The sequence below is a fragment of the Quercus lobata genome, chromosome 4 (genome assembly GCF_001633185.2).
Source record: "Quercus lobata isolate SW786 chromosome 4, ValleyOak3.0 Primary Assembly, whole genome shotgun sequence".
Lineage (NCBI taxonomy): Eukaryota > Viridiplantae > Streptophyta > Magnoliopsida > Fagales > Fagaceae > Quercus > Quercus lobata.
This window is the reverse complement of record NC_044907.1, coordinates 77,050,133-77,066,304: the sequence shown is the minus strand read 5'-3', so window position 1 is coordinate 77,066,304 and position 16,172 is coordinate 77,050,133. Positions and strand designations below refer to the sequence as shown.

Below are 16,172 nucleotides of genomic sequence, written 5' to 3'. Positions count from 1 at the left end.
TAAGACGTTTGGAGAATATTAACTATGATCAATGTATAATTCAGATATCACATAGTGACTTGGTGAAAGATAATATTTTTCTTCAGTTATGTAAAGATAGATTGATGAAAACATGTTTGTTACACCTGAAATAAATACATGTTTTATAAATATGTGTGTGTGGAGACAAGGATTTTTTTTATTTTTAAATTTAAAAATTAAGTTCTCCTTTGGGAGAGTTTATTTATTTAATTATTTTTTATGGGAAAGAAGAATTTATTATTGAAAATAGAATAGAAGAACTATAAAGAAGTAGGAATGCATACCTCGACCTTGATAATAGTATCAAAACAAGGGAGGGCATCAGCCTATATCAAAAGAACCAAATATATTATGCTTGCGAGACCATTTGGCCAGGCTGTGGGCTATATCATTAGAATTTCTACGAAACAAAAATGTTTGGGGATTGGAAGAGCAAAAAATGTTTGTGGATTGGGAGGGTTTATTTACATGGGTTTGTAAAAAATAAACTAAGCAAATGTAAAACTGTAGTTTTGAATATACCGGAAATAAGTTATGGTTACTCCCCACCCAACCCCACCCCCTCTCCCCCCCTTCTTTTTTTTATGCTATTATATATATATCACAGTTTTTTTTTTTTTTTAAAATAATTTTTTTATAACAGAGTAAATTGCAAAAAGTTTGGAGGTGTTTAGATTTTACATCCTAAAGTTTTAGAATTTAGATTTTACCTCCTAAAGTTTGGGGTGTTTGGATTTTATATCTTGACGTTACAGAATTTATATTTTATCCCTTAAAGTTTGAGAGTGTTTGGACATAATACTCCCAAATTCAAAAACTTCTGAGTGTAAAATCCAAATACTTCCAAATTTTGAGGAGTAAAATCCAAATACCCCTAAAATTTAGTGGATAAATTTCAAATTTTGAAACGCTAGGGTATAAAATCCAAACCCTCAAACTTTAGGAGGTAAAATTTAAATTCTGAAATTTCAGAATGTAGAATTCAAATACTCACAAATTTTAGGAGTGTAATTTGCAATTTGCCATTGACAGAATATATGTCACAATTGAGCCGCTGGTTTAAGTAAGAATGTGGCTAATCCACATTCGAATTGTATAACCCATTTAGATGGTAGCTTGCCATGCCACCTCTAACCCAGCAGGTTACTATAAAACTGGGCTCGAATTTGATCAACCATGACACCTATGTCTTTAGGGTCAAAAAGGCAGGGTAAATGTTTGTCTTTTTACATGAATTTCAAGTGAAAACCAAGGAAAATTCTTTACTTTAGGAGGCCCATATTTGAGACACGCAAGTGGGGGTCAGGATGGCTGGCTGGTTATTATGTTGGATGATGGGATGGAAAGGCTATAACCACAGGCACCTGATACTATGTACTGTGTCTGGAAAAATCTTCCATTATCTCTATCTATTACTTTGCTTTTTGTGGCAAATAGACAGAGAATGTTAACATTTGAGCCACAAGCCTCTAAGATACATTGCCTTTCAGCAGTAATTAGTTTCATGACAATTTACATTACCAAGTTGCTCTCCAAATTTATATATTTGTATACGATACTTTTTTTGAGACAGATTTGTATACGATACTTAGTTGGTAAGATTAGGAATCTTTTGAGATAACAAAAGATATCGTGACAAATGTAAGAAATCTTTTTTTTTGAACCAGATACCATTCAAATGCAGAAAAAGTATTCAAAAAAGAAAAACAAAAGTACTAGTAGTGAACCTCTTAGTTCTGCTACTTATAAACAAAGCGCATATGACCTTTATTATTATCATTATCATCTATTATCTATTACCATTACCATTAGCTTTGGATTAGTGTCTTACTTTAAATTGGGCGTGCATGCGAATGTCGTAAACTAGGTATATTACAGGTTTTCATAATTAATATTCTGATAATTTATTTGGCACCTCAAGAGGGAACCTAGCACACAAGCAATATGGCTTTGCAAACCCGTAAGAAGGAATTTTTCAATTGTAATTCACTTTGTGTCTCTAAAGTAGTGGTTTAGCTTAGCTAATCATAGTCAAAATGATTTGTCACAAAGCATTTTATTCTAATTCCTCCGATTGAAGCTTCTGAATCAGTAAGAAGGGTGATTTCGTAATCTTTGAAAGTAATGCAATTAGTTGGAATCCGAATTACGCATCAATGAGGCCATTGGTTCAAATTTTCTCGCTCCCACCCACCCTCTTTAGGACCAAGACTCACTCATTATCCCATAAAAAAAAGTAATAGTATTTTATTCTTAAACTTTAACAAATTTTATTTTTTCCGTCTTTAAACTTAAATTTTCTTCACATCCTTTAACTTTGTAAAGTGTTTTTTTAATAGTTTAGAGACAAAAATAGAGGTATATATATATATATATATATATATTTTTTTTAATAGTTTAGGGATAAAAATAGTTTTTATTTTTTATTTTAAGTTTAAGGATATAAAGTAAAACATTTTTAATAGTTTAAAGATGAAAATCGAATTTTTCAATAGTATAGGGATGAAAAACAGACTTTTTAAGTTTAGAGATAAAAACAAATTTTTGGTAAAATTTAGGGGCAAAATAGTATTTACAAAAAAAGAAAAGAAAAAAAAAAGAGGAATATGTTCAAAAGCATGAAATAGCTAATTATGGAGAAATTATAAGGTTCTCATGGTGGACAAGTGACGTGGTCCACCATTTTACTAAAAAGCTCCCACCTATTTAAAATTGCTATTTTTTAAAACAAAAACTAATTACTAACTTAGTAATTTTAAACAAATAAAAGTATTTTAATGGAATGATGGACAAGTAATATGGTCCACCAGAATACTTTATAATTTCTCCTAATCATGGCATTCATCAACCCACACTTGCACTCAACAAGCCCGATTGACCCAAAGACACCCATCCGAAAAACATTGGCTTTGAGAATTGGTTTAGCTGGGGTGGCATCAATGAAACCTAATCAAGGTCGAGTGGCGGGTTTTCCATATGGAAATCTAATGAACCTGACTTGTTCGAAGTGTAGAGCTCAATGCCTTGCCTTTGTGATCATTGTCGTGCCACCATTCTTTGCTTGATATTTGATGGATATCTTGAGATCTCTGTTAGATTTGATGGAGATCTTGAGATGCTGGTGAAGGTTTTGAGATTTCTACTAATTGTCCTGACTTGAATGATCTTATTTTTCAACTAATTAAACTTCTGTACAATTTATACGAATTCATTTTTTAGGTATATTTTATTTTATTTATTTTTTACAAATACACTTTTTAATGCTTTAAGATATACTTACTGTACTCTAGGGTTAACTGGCCAGGGAAAAAAGAAAAAAATGAAAAGAAAAAAACTCCTAGGCCAAACTAATTAAGCTTGAATTTCCTCCTCTTAAATGGAAGCACAGTTGAGCCAGGATTGAGAGAGAGAGAGAGAATTAACATGTTATCATTTACAAGGACAGACAGAGACATGACATTTTGTACCAAATGGAAGTTTTGATTTACGGGGCATGCAGAATTAAGAATCTTCCTTCCTTTGATTAATAACAACAGCGCAGAGAATATGTTCAATTATTTATTTATTTATTTATTTATTTTTTTCATGCAAAGCTATCCTCCATACGAGGGCAAATATTTTGGTGCCACGTGTCAACATAGGACTGTGATGCACAATTTATAGCGAGGATAACAAATGTCATTTTGCATGGCATATATATTATATATAAGCTATGAAAATTGGGAAGATTAAAAGGGAAAATATGTGGATGCATAATCTAACAAGCCCATGTGTTAGATTCCTGGTCTACATGACTAGGTCAGATCTTTATATATAGTACTTATGGGTGTACACAGCTTTAGCCTTTAAACAGTAAATAAGAATAATATTCACATGAACCCCTCTCCATTTCCCTTTATCATCACCTTTTTCTTCTATTCTGCATTTTCATCATGTATGAATCATATCTGAACAATTTGAGTCCAATAAAAATTATGTTCCAAATGATATATCTTCCTTAACTAGTTTGCACAACCAAGACTGTATGTAGTAATAGTAATAATAATAATTCATTTTTCTCACTTGTTGAAATGATTATGGCTATATTAATTGGGTGTACAAAAGCATTCAAAATTATTTGACAATTTTGAAAAGAAGGGAATCATATTAGATGATTAAAAATGGTTATCTGTTTTGCTTTGTTTATGTGATATATATCAAAACAACCCACCTTGAATTAGTGAGAAGAAAACTATCCAACAATTATCTAGCTACCATAGTTACACCATTCTAAATAGGGTGTGACACTTTTGCCAACTAAATAGTAGAACTGCAAAAAGTCTACTTTAAAATCTTTAAAATAAGTGGTAGAGATTTTTTTTTTTTTTTCACGTGATTTGTAACTAAGTACAGTAGGTAAAAATGTAGTGACAGATGAGTTAGTTTTAAAATAAAATTTCCTAAATAACAAGTTCAAGTTTTTATTTATTTATTATTAATGATATTGGCTATATTGATCACGTTAATTATAATAAGTGGTATAGAATTTTTTCACGTGATTTATAAATAAGTCATAAAGTAGTGACAGTTGAGTTAGTTTTAAGCTAACACTTTTTGCAGTAAAAATTGGTAGTAATTTTAGCTTATCAAAATTAACCAAATGATAACCTAAAGAACTGATTTTTGTTACAAAGTTTACGCGTTTACAGAGCTTAACACATAGTGACAGCTTAATAAGACAGTAAAACATTCTATAACACTTAGTTAGAGCTTAACACACAGTGACGTATGAGTTAGTTTTAAGCTAATTATGCCAAAAAGAAAGTGAGTCATTCAGTTGTCCAAGCTGGCAGCAGAACAACTTGGCCAAGAGCCAGAGCACTATCACATTGCTATATAAGTTCAAGGCTTAGAGAAAAAGGGTCAGTGTCACATAAAGCCAAACCCAGATCAGACACCATTATAATCAAGCACTTCCAAGCCTCTCTCTTCCTCTGCAATGGCTTCTATTCCTCAATTCTACCCCGATTGCACATGGGCTACTGATAATCTTTCTCAGTTTTCTACACCAACTATGGCTGCAGGTGTGAGTAGTGGTGGTGTTGGCCATGGTACAATTTTTGGTACTGGTCCAATATGGAGTACTGGTCAAGAAAGTTTAGTGCCATTATTTGATAATAATGGTGCAATTGATCATATTGTGTCATCAGTATCCGACAATAGGATGCCATCAATTCCAGGGCTACTCGGGACATCGTCGACAAACTTAGCAGCCATGCCGGCATTGCCTGACTACAAAATGGATTCGTGTGCTATGGCTGGAGTTGGCAACTTTGGTAGCGGGTACCAACAAACTATGTGTGACTTTGGAGATGAATGTTGTGGGTTTTTGGAGGATCTTAAGCCTGTTTATCCTGCTGTTGGAGAAAATTGGGTAAGCTTATATTATTGATTGGGGTTGTAGGAAAAAAAAGCATATATATATATATATATATATAAGAAATTTGAAAACAAAGCAAATATATCGAGAGTGAAGGAACTTCTTTTATATCTTTATTAACTAAAGAAAACCGAACTTTATTAGTTTCTCTAAATATAGCATAAACTATACGTACTATTGAGCCAATGGTAAAGAAGCTAATTTACTGAACAAGCTAGTTTGAGATTGCTCTAGATGCAGTTGTAACAATTTAAGAAAATCTCTTTCCATGTGACGAGAGAATTAGAGCTTGAAAATTTTCATCTTATTTGAGGAAAAATGATTTAGATTAGCTATATGTTAATTATGTTAGCACTAATTTTATTTCAATGTTGTGTTTTGTTGCAGGGAATTCAAGGTAATCAACCACCTCTGATTGAAGAGTCTAACATCAAAGTTGGTCGGTACTCTGAGGAAGAAAGGAAGGAAAGGATTCTAAGATATATGAAGAAGAGAAACCAAAGGAACTTCAATAAGACCATCAAGGTCTGTATCTCTCTTTTTCTCTCTCTCAGACACACCTGTAGACAGGTACACGCACACGCACACGCACACGCATACGCGCACACACGCTTGCTCTCATTCAAGTAGCTTTGGAGAGACACAGTAGAATAGTTTTTGTTCATTTCATAGTCTGACCTCTTACATGTGCATTTACTCCATAATCCACTGTATACAGTATGCATGTCGCAAGACCCTAGCTGACAGGAGAGTCAGAGTTCGTGGGCGATTTGCAAGGAACAGTGAACTATGTGAAGAAGAAATGATAAGGAAAAAGAAAGACAACCCTCACAAGGAGCAGGAGTTTTGCTGTAGTGAGTCTTTGCAGGTAATCTCTCTCTCTCTCTATATATATAATAATACACAACTTTTCAAAGAATTCTATGTGTATTTATGAGAGTTTATTCCCTTTAAAATGAGTATTTGTTTCCTTGTATGATTGGAAATCTTATATTTTATATATAATCTTTCTTTGATTAATGTGTTTTATACTTTTATATATATATTAGATGGTGATAAAGACATAGAAGAGATTAGAGAGTATATACTTAGAAGTTGACGGGACAATCTTTGTATATAAGAATAACTATGACAAAATCCTTTTCAGTATTTCTTTACTTTTCCATTTTCTTATTGAATTCATCAATTTGCAAACATGTTTATTCATGTTATTTCTTGTATAATTTTGCAGATAAAAACTGATGAGGATGAGTGGCTGCAAGAGGCTATGGCAAGTTTAATGTATTTACCATATATTGCTGGGTGAGATGCATGGTGGAGCTAGTTTATGCCAAAATTGACAACTAATATTGTAGAGATGTTTGAACAGGGCATGACTTTCTATCTTGTTTCGAAAACAAGGCAAATTAATGTTGGGATTTTGTAATATTATTCGCTTTCTAGTTGGGTTGCTTTCAGCTAAATGCTCCACAGTAAAAAGTTCACTTAATTTTATGTTACTTTCTCCTTCACTTTATTGCTTAGATAAGCACATGTAAACTTTGGCGGGTTTTGTGTTGTTGCATACACTAATTATATGCATGGCCTGGTGTAATATTGCTAGCCATTTATTTATCAAAGGCATCACTCTAAAATTCCTTTGAGAGTTGAGATGACTTGAAGTCTCATTTAACAAACCAATTAGATATGTTAAGGATTTGATCTCATGGATATTCGCCAGTTCAGCCACTGTATTTTACATTTCAGCAAGTGTAAATTCATAATCTAGAAAGGAATTCTTGGATCTTTTTATTTTTAAGAAGGGAAAGAGGAAATTCAAACTAATTAATAGCCTCCACTTCAAACAATGCCACTGATTCATTGAAATTTAAATTTGAGAGGTGATGGTCCCAGTCTTGTGATTTGCACAATAAATTTTACTTGAATGACAACATATTTGGGGCAATTCAATTTTCATGAGAGGTTGATAGAAATTTTCTTTTTACTAATAATATGCTCATGCGGTATATAGTTTAATGAAAAATCATATGTGAATTAATAGTATAATTGAAATTCAATAATAAAATAGTAAGTAAAAATAGAACAGCAAAAATTATTTTATGTAAAGTGGCGAAAGTATAGAACCGAATTTCACCACTTTACATAAAATAAATTTTAATAAAAAATAAAAAATTATAATAGATTATTAAAATAAATTGACAGTGTGAATTGCATATGAGACATGTCAACGAGAGATCGTAAGGTATATTAGATGACCAACTAATTGTCAGTATATAAGGTGCCATCACAAAGGGTTTTTGATCTTTCGAGTTAAGATATTGTGTTGGCCTTGAATGGTATATTCACAACTTAGAGCCTGTTTGTGCAAATTGTTGCGAAAAACCCATGTTTTTAATATATGCATTGCGAGAATATATAGAAAATATTTAAAAACTGCTAGTACACTCATTGATACCTTTCTTTTGGAATTAATTATTTATATTAGCGATTATGTAATTGCTACTATAGATTATTTACCAATAGTTTTGTATACCGTCGCTAGAAAAATTAAAAATGCTAGTATACCTTTCCCTTATGCATAAATTATTTTTAACTGCGGTTTTCTAAGTTGCTACTAGAGATTCTTTAGCAACATTTCTATAGAACACTACTATAAAATAAAAATAAAAACCACTAGTACTCCCATTCTTACACCTTATTATAAATTAGTTATTGCAATAGAAAACAACCGCTATTATAGGTTTCATATAGGAGCATGTTAGGGTCATATTTATTATGTATTGATATATCATTTGACAAAATGCACTTTAATTGTAATTGGGTAGATCTAAGATGTGTTTAGAATATCATGAAGTGTGTTGAGAAATCAAAACAAGTGATATCATTGAAGACATGAAGATTGAACCAAGAAACAAATGAAGAAAAACTGAAATAGTCATCCAAAAAAAAAATTTTTAAAAAATTTTGTTTATAGTGTATATATTAATTGAGTTTTATTTATTTATTTATTATTTATTTTTAAGTGTTCATAAAATAATTAGGAATTGCCTCCCATCCCCCCAAAAATTCTAAGTTCTTAAACAATGCCGTAACAAAAAATAGTTGACTAACAAAGTAACAATCCTAGTAATTATAAAATTAATTAAATTTTTTTTTTCAATTTCAATAATGCACTTAAAGTTTTGGTCCATAATTTGAAGACTTCATTGGTTTCATTGGAGGTTTTTTTATTCACTTTGGTAGATAACTTAGTAATTTATATTGCAAATGAAAATTTTAAGAATTCACTATGAATGTGATAATAGATGAATATTATTGTATGAAATATCATCATTGAGTTTCATTCTATACATTTTTGTGGGGACCGGCTCAGAATAATAAGTTGGCTGGGCCCTAAGCCCGTTCGAGGACCAGTTCTTCCGAGGAGACATCGTGACCCAGACAATCCTTATTTAGGCCCACTGGGGCAAGGAGAACATGTCCGAGAAGTAATTCCTCCTCGGACACAGCAAAATCTAGATCAAAGGTGCGTCCAAGCCACTGTAGCCCATCCCCCAAATATGTAAAAAAGAAGGAAACTCAAAATATCTCAGCAAAGGTTGCCACCACCACATTAAATGCATCACAACTACTCTCCTGGCCGCATTAATGAAGAGAAGACCCCTGAACAGTGCTACCTTGGCCACTGCAACTCACAAAGAATTGATATGGGTGTCTGATGGGATAGGTGCTCAAGTAGGGGTTTGGATGATCAACAAGTGTAAAACCCAGATGATAGGAGAGGGCCTATATAATATGTAAAAGTCCCCCAAGAGGAGGGGACGGAAGAAAGAGGAGAGGAGGAACACAGAAGAGAAATTTTATTGTATTAATATATGCCTAGGAATGAAGTTTCGAGCCTGACCATTTAAGAGGGATCTCTCTTCACGTCCATCTTTTTCGTTCTTCTTTCTGTATTTTCTTAACCCATGCAACAAATCGTTTAAGTTAACTAAAACCAAGTTCTTTAGCCCATACTCTACAAAAATTCATTGTGTGGGACTTTTTGGACCAAGACTTGACCAATAAGGATTGGGCCACTAGAAAACAATCGAGAACAGCTTCCCCACATTGATGTCTAGCACTTTTACCCCAGAAAACAATGACGAGTTACTGGGGAGAAGTCTAGACTTAGCTGAGGAAAAAAGGGAAAAAACGATGATCCATATGGCCTATTATCATCAGAAGCTAAAGTGGGGATATGACGCTAATGTAAAGTTGCGACTTTTAAGTCCAGGCTGTAGAAAGGGAAAATTCCCGACCTATCACAAGCTGACACGTCACATTATCAAGTCCACAAAATACAGTCAATTACAGAGCACCATGTATTGCTGCTAGGTTTTGCTATCACTATTCAGAAGCCAATAGAAATTTGCCAAATGTCATGCAAGAACCAATCACGCATCAGCGCATGTGTAAGCGATGACTCAAGCAGCCTCGTATGTGTAAGCGATGACTCAAGCAGCCTCGCTCGTGTAAGCGATGACTCAAGCGGTCCAGCACGTGTAAGCAATGACACAAGCGAACCAATTAGGCTGTGACATGTGTCACCAATAAAGTTCCGCCACGTGTCGCTCACCCACCCCAAAACTCCTATAAATAGAAGCCTTCCTAAGACATTTAAGAGGACCAGAATTCAGAAGTGAAAAAGCTCTACGAAGATCAAGCCTCAAAAGCCTTCAAGAACTTCAAGAACTTCAACCCCAAAATCGAAGAACATTCGAAGCAGAATCATCCAGATCATCTGCCTAGATCCTAAAGTTCACGGGAATCAAGCCAAAAGTGTCCGAAAACATCAACAAATCACAAATCATTGAAGCTCAACGGATTCAAGCCTCTAAAGCCCCGAAGAACTTCCACCACAAACCTTCGAAGATGAAGAACGCACGAAGAACCCGAAGAACGCGAAGAACAAAGGATTTCTAAACAAGCTCATAGCCAGAGATTCATTGTAATTCCGTTTCAGTAATCTTCGATCCATCCCTCAACCAAATTGAAGGATATTTTGTGTTCAAGTCAAATCCACATTACCATAAATCTAATCAATAAGTTTTGCAAGGAGATCGAATCAGAGGATCACTCTTTTGTAATTCCAGAGAATTGTATCACACAATCATCAATATAAATTCGCATTTGTGAAACTATTTTACTTGTTTGATTTATTTCAAACTAGAAATTTAGTCACTTACAAATTCTGGCACGCCTGGTGGGACCTCTCTGCCTCTCATCTCTTTCTCCTTCAAAAGAAAAGAAGTTCGACATCATTTTGCTACTAGCTTCAATGGCCTTTAGCAAGAATGTCCAAAAATCAGTGGTTGATGATTTCAGTGCTAATGAGTATGTCGGCCCAATCACTCGTAGTCGATCCAAAGCTTTTGATCGACTCCAACCTCAACCAACCCAAGAAAACCAATCTCCTGCTGTCATCTCTTTGGACTTTCTTGCAAATAGGAAAGCTACCACTGAAGATTCATCTGCCTCGAAAGATTTGGAGACCAGTAATGAATCATCCCCAAAAAAGACCTTTTCTATCAACTCTTCACCCGTGATGAGAAACTTAAGGAGTGAAGCACCTCTAACTCATCCTGTTTCATCATTTTCTCCATCATCTATAGAGGTTATGCCAGTAATGATGACTAACACCTTTACCATGGAAGAAAAGATGGCTGAAATGGAACAAAGGGTCATCCTTCTCACAAAGGCACTTGAAGAAGAAGACGTCAAAATTGCAACCCTAATGAACAAGCTGGAGGTACAAGATTCGGGTGAATCAAGTCTTGGCCCTGAGTAGCCACCTGGTTTTACCTTCAAAGGAGAAAACGCCAAGGGTGATAAAGGAAAAGGAGGTGAAGGCACTTCTCAACATGGACATTCCACCTCAATGGCCTCAATATCTGTCCAACAACTGCAGGATATGATTACAAATACCATTCGAGCACAATATGGAGGTTCTTCCACAAGTTCTCTCATATATTCCAAACCCTATACAAAGCGCATTGATAACATGAGAATGCCAAATGGGTATCAACCTCCCAAGTTCTTGCAATTTGATGGCAAAGGAAACCCTAAGCAACACATTGCTCACTTTGTAGAAACTTGCGAGAATGCAGGAACTCAAGGAGGCCTCTTTGTAAAGCAGTTTGTCCGTTCACTAAAGGGGAATGCCTTTGATTGGTATACAGACTTAGAGCCTGAATCAATCGATAGCTGGGAACAACTTGAAAGGGAGTTTCTTAACCGATTCTACAGCACACGACGCACAGTAAGCATGATGGAGCTTACCAATACTAAACAGTGGAAGGATGAGCCCGTCGTTGATCATATCAACCGGTGGCGTTTTTTGAGTCTAGACTGCAAGGATAGACTTACTGAAATATCTGCTATAGAGATGTGCATCCAAGGCATGCATTGGAGACTTCTTTACATCCTTCAAGGAGTAAAGCCTCGAACATTTGAAGAGTTGGCAACTCGTGCGCATGACATGGAATTAAGTATTTCCAGCCATGGAAATACGAAACCTCCCGTACCTGAAGAAAGAAAAGAAAGACGGGAAATAAGGAAAAATGACAGGAATGCAAAAAGTAATATCAAAGACTCAATGAATGTCAATCCTGCCCCAATCAAAATTTCAACAAAAAATGTGAAGGCCAATGAAAAGAGGCCTGAAGGAGGTCAACAACGTAAGACGCGTCGCTCATCACTTAAGGAATGGGAACAAAAGGTCTATCCTTTTCTAGACGCCGATATGCCTGAAATGCTAGAACAACTGCTCAAGTTGAAATTAATTGAATTGCCAGAATGCAAACGACCGGAAGAGATGAGAAAAGTTGATGACCCGAACTATTGTAGGTATCATCGCATCATAAGTCATCCAATCCAAAAATGCTTTGTTCTCAAAGAACTCATCATGAAGCTAGCCAAGGAAAGAAAAATCGACTTGGATTTTAATGATGTTGCTCAGTCAAACCTGGTCACATTTTCTTGTGGGTTACCTAGTTCCTTGTCTCCAAATACTAAGCAAGGGGAAAATACCACGCTCATCCAATTTGGTTCTCTAAAACCAGTTCAAGTTCAGCTCTCACAAAAAACACCTCATTATAATTCAAATGATGATAAAAGGTCAATGATGGATGAGGAAGAAGGCTGGACAATGGTTGTTCGCAAGAGATGGAAGAAGAAACGGGCATTCCCTCTTCATTTGATCACCCAAGAGTCCAAAAGAGCACAAAAGCAGATTCAACCTTGGTCAAAAAGAATGAGTTATAAGAGGCAAGGGAGACTGGGAACAAAAGTATATGAAGATTCAGCACAAACCCAAAAGTCTCGAAAGCTCATCACATTGGAAGAATTCTTCCCCAGAAAATTCTTTCAAAATGACTCAGCCGAGGCCGTCCACACAATTTCTCGTTGCGAAATCCAGGACGAAAAGGAGGACGTTGACCATGATGATCCAAAAGAGACCTTGTCATCTTTGGAGGAACTCCAATCTCAGGTCGATGAAGTTGAACCCTTGCAATCCTCCACATCACCAAAAGAAGTGCTCACCTGAGCTCTTGAGGAGCTAGAGATATACGCCCCTCATACCAATACGCTTCAACAAACACAGGGATGTTACGCATGCTCTCCAGACTTGACTTTCACTGATGAGGATCTATTGTTAGGCTCTAAGCCCCACAATCGCCCACTCTATGTCTCTGGTTATGCTCGTGAACAAAGGATCGAGCGTATCCTAGTTGATGGAGGTTCAGTCGTTAACATACTTCCAAAAATGACCATGAAACGACTAGGTTTTACTATGGAAGAATTATCACACAGTCGTTTGGTCATCCAAGGTTTTAATCAAGGAGGACAACGTGCAATCGGACTGATCCACCTAGAAATCCATTGGAGAATTGAAAAGCAACGTCTTGTTCCACGTCATTGACGCTAAGACGACCTACAACATGTTGTTAGGACGTCCTTGGATCCATGAAAATGGAATAGTGCCATCAACCTTGCATCAATGCTTCAAGTTCTTTCAAAATGGAATAAAAAAGGTCGATGCCGATTTAAAGCCTTTTGCAGAAACCGAAGCTCATTTTGCTGATGCAAAATTTTATGCAAAAGAAGACATTTCTAGCGAGGTTCTTCCAGTTGAGATCCCGTCTATGAAAAGTAAACAGGATGAAAAGGAGCATGTTAAATTCATCGCCAAAAAGGACATTTCTTCCCCAAAGAAAGGCCCAGAACCCTTCCTCCGGTATATACCAGTATCACATCGCAAGAATGGAGAATCACCATTCGCGGAATGCCTTCAACTTACAAAAGACATGGGGAGACCTGTAAAGCTCACGATGGAGGATGTAGCCATATTGAAAGAAAATCATGTCATGCCTTTAACTTCATCCACAAACCCTTTGCCCTCGAAGCCGTTAAATGGATTCGTGAGGTCTTCGCAAAGTCCGATAGAGCATGGTATTCTACCAAGTGAGCGGACGAAAGAATGGTTCGACCTAAAGGCATATAGGCTATTAGCCAAAGCAGGCTATGATTTCTCAAAACAAGAAGACTTAGGGAAGCTAATTCCAGAAGCCACCGGAGAAAAGATGCATGGCCTTAGCAAAACACAAAGGAAAATGCGGCTTGAAGGGCATGAAATTCATATCCCAAAGACCGGATTAGGTTATACTCCCGAACAACCAGCTTAGATATGGATCAAGAAAAGAAGCGATCCTTCGAGTTCCCAATACATAACGGTGGAGGTCGGCGAAAGTTCAAATCAAAGAAAAGACCATTCTTCATCCCATGTCTCAGTGTTTGATCGCATCGAGGCTTCGTCATCACGAATCACAGTGTTCGACAGGTTAAATACAACTTGTTTAACACCAAATCGGGACACTCTTGCTTGTAAATCAGTCTTTGATCGACTGGGGGCAACGAAAAGGCCTATTGATAGTCATTCTCAAAGTTCAATAAACTTTGACGTTCAAGGGGAGAAGAAAGCCAATGATGAGATTCGCAGTAGCATTCCTTCACGCATGAAACGTAACTTTACCTTGGAGATCAACACTGAAGGATCACTCAAAGTCAAAAGACGAACGATTGTACATACAAGTCAGTTACCCATCCATGATGAGGAAATTGAAGAGGTATCATCCTCGTTTCATATTACAATAGAAGAGGGTACATTGTCAGACGCTGAAGCAACCAATGAAGAGGTCGATGAAGCTCCTCCAGCCTTGGAAGATGGAGGAAAAGCTACAGTTGATGAACTTAAAGAGATCAATTTAGGAACTACTGAAGAACCCCGGCCAACTTTCATCAGTGCACTTCTCACCCCTGAAGAAGAAGAAGGATACCTCAAGCTCCTAGTAGAGTACAAAGATGTGTTCGCTTGGACTTACAAGGAAATGCCTGGGCTTACACCATTTGGCAGTAAAGAGGGGCGTGCGCCCAGTCAAACAAGCTCAAAGACGCTTTCGGCCAGAGCTTATCCCTCAAATAGAAACCGAGGTCAATAAGCTCATTGAAGCAGGCTTCATTCGTGAAGTGCAGTACCCGGAATGGATCGCTAACATCGTCCCTGTCAAAAAGAAGAATGGACAAATCCGAGTGTGCGTTGACTTTCGTGATTTGAACAATGCATGTCCCAAGGATGATTTTCCATTACCCATCACTGAGGTCATGGTTGATGCCACTACTGGTAATGAAGCTTTATCTTTCATGGATGGATCTTCGGGTTACAACCTAATTCGAATGAATCCTAAGGATGAGCAGCTTACAGCTTTCCGTACTCCTAAGGGAATCTACTGTTACAAAGTAATGCCTTTTGGACTAAAGAATACTGGTGCTACTTATCAGCGGGCCATGCAGAAGATCTTTGATAATGTACTTCATAAATACGTGGAGTGTTATGTCGATGATCTGGTGGTTAAAACAAAAAAGAGGGAAGACCATCTGGCAGATCTACGATCTGTGTTCACCCGACTGAGAAAGTATCAGCTTAAAATGAACCCCCGCAAATGCGCTTTTGGCGTAACATCTGGAAAATTTCTTGGTTTCATTGTGAGGCACCGCGGTATTGAAATTGACCAGTCCAAAATTGAAGCTATCCAGAATATGCCAGAACCCAAGAATCTACGAGAACTTAGAGGCTTGCAAGGAAAACTGGCCTACATACGACGATTTATCTCGAATTTGGCCGATCGATGTCAACCTTTCAATAGATTGATGAAAAAGGATGTGCACTTTGAATGGGATGAGGCTTGTAGCAATGCTTTTGCGCTCATCAAAAGGTACTTACTTAATCCTCCAGTTTTAGTTGCTCCTATCCTAGGAAAGCCTTTGGTGCTGTATATTGCGGCCCAAGAAAAGTCTCTAGGTGCTCTTATGGCGCAGGAAAATAAAGAGGGGAAAGAAAGAGCCCTTTATTATCTAAGTCGAACTCTCAATGGGGTTGAACTAAATTATTCTCCTATCGAAAAGATGTGCCTCGCTCTTTTCTTTGCCATAGACAAACTGGAGCACTACATGCAAGCATATACAGTCCGTTTGATAGCAAAGGCGGATCCGATCAAATATGTCCTCTCCAGGCCAGTAGTTTCGGGTCGTATAGCTCGATGGGCAGTCTTGCTACAACAATATGACCTTGCATACATTCCACAAAAAGCTGTCAAAGGTCAAGCATTGGCAGATTTTTTAGCTGATCACCCAG

The 16,172-nt window shown here is 36.5% G+C and overlaps 1 protein-coding gene across 1 annotated transcript; it reads left to right on the top strand.

Annotated features, from left to right (window-relative positions):
- Window positions 1-4,944: 4,944 nt before the first annotated feature.
- Window positions 4,945-6,998, top strand: LOC115983415. The gene is made up of 4 exons (XM_031106084.1): window positions 4,945-5,434; window positions 5,828-5,965; window positions 6,159-6,308; window positions 6,672-6,998. Exons 1-4 carry the CDS (start codon window positions 5,000-5,002, stop codon window positions 6,744-6,746), a joined length of 798 nt encoding a protein of 265 aa, XP_030961944.1. The 5' UTR covers window positions 4,945-4,999; the 3' UTR covers window positions 6,747-6,998.
- Window positions 6,999-16,172: the final 9,174 nt, after the last annotated feature.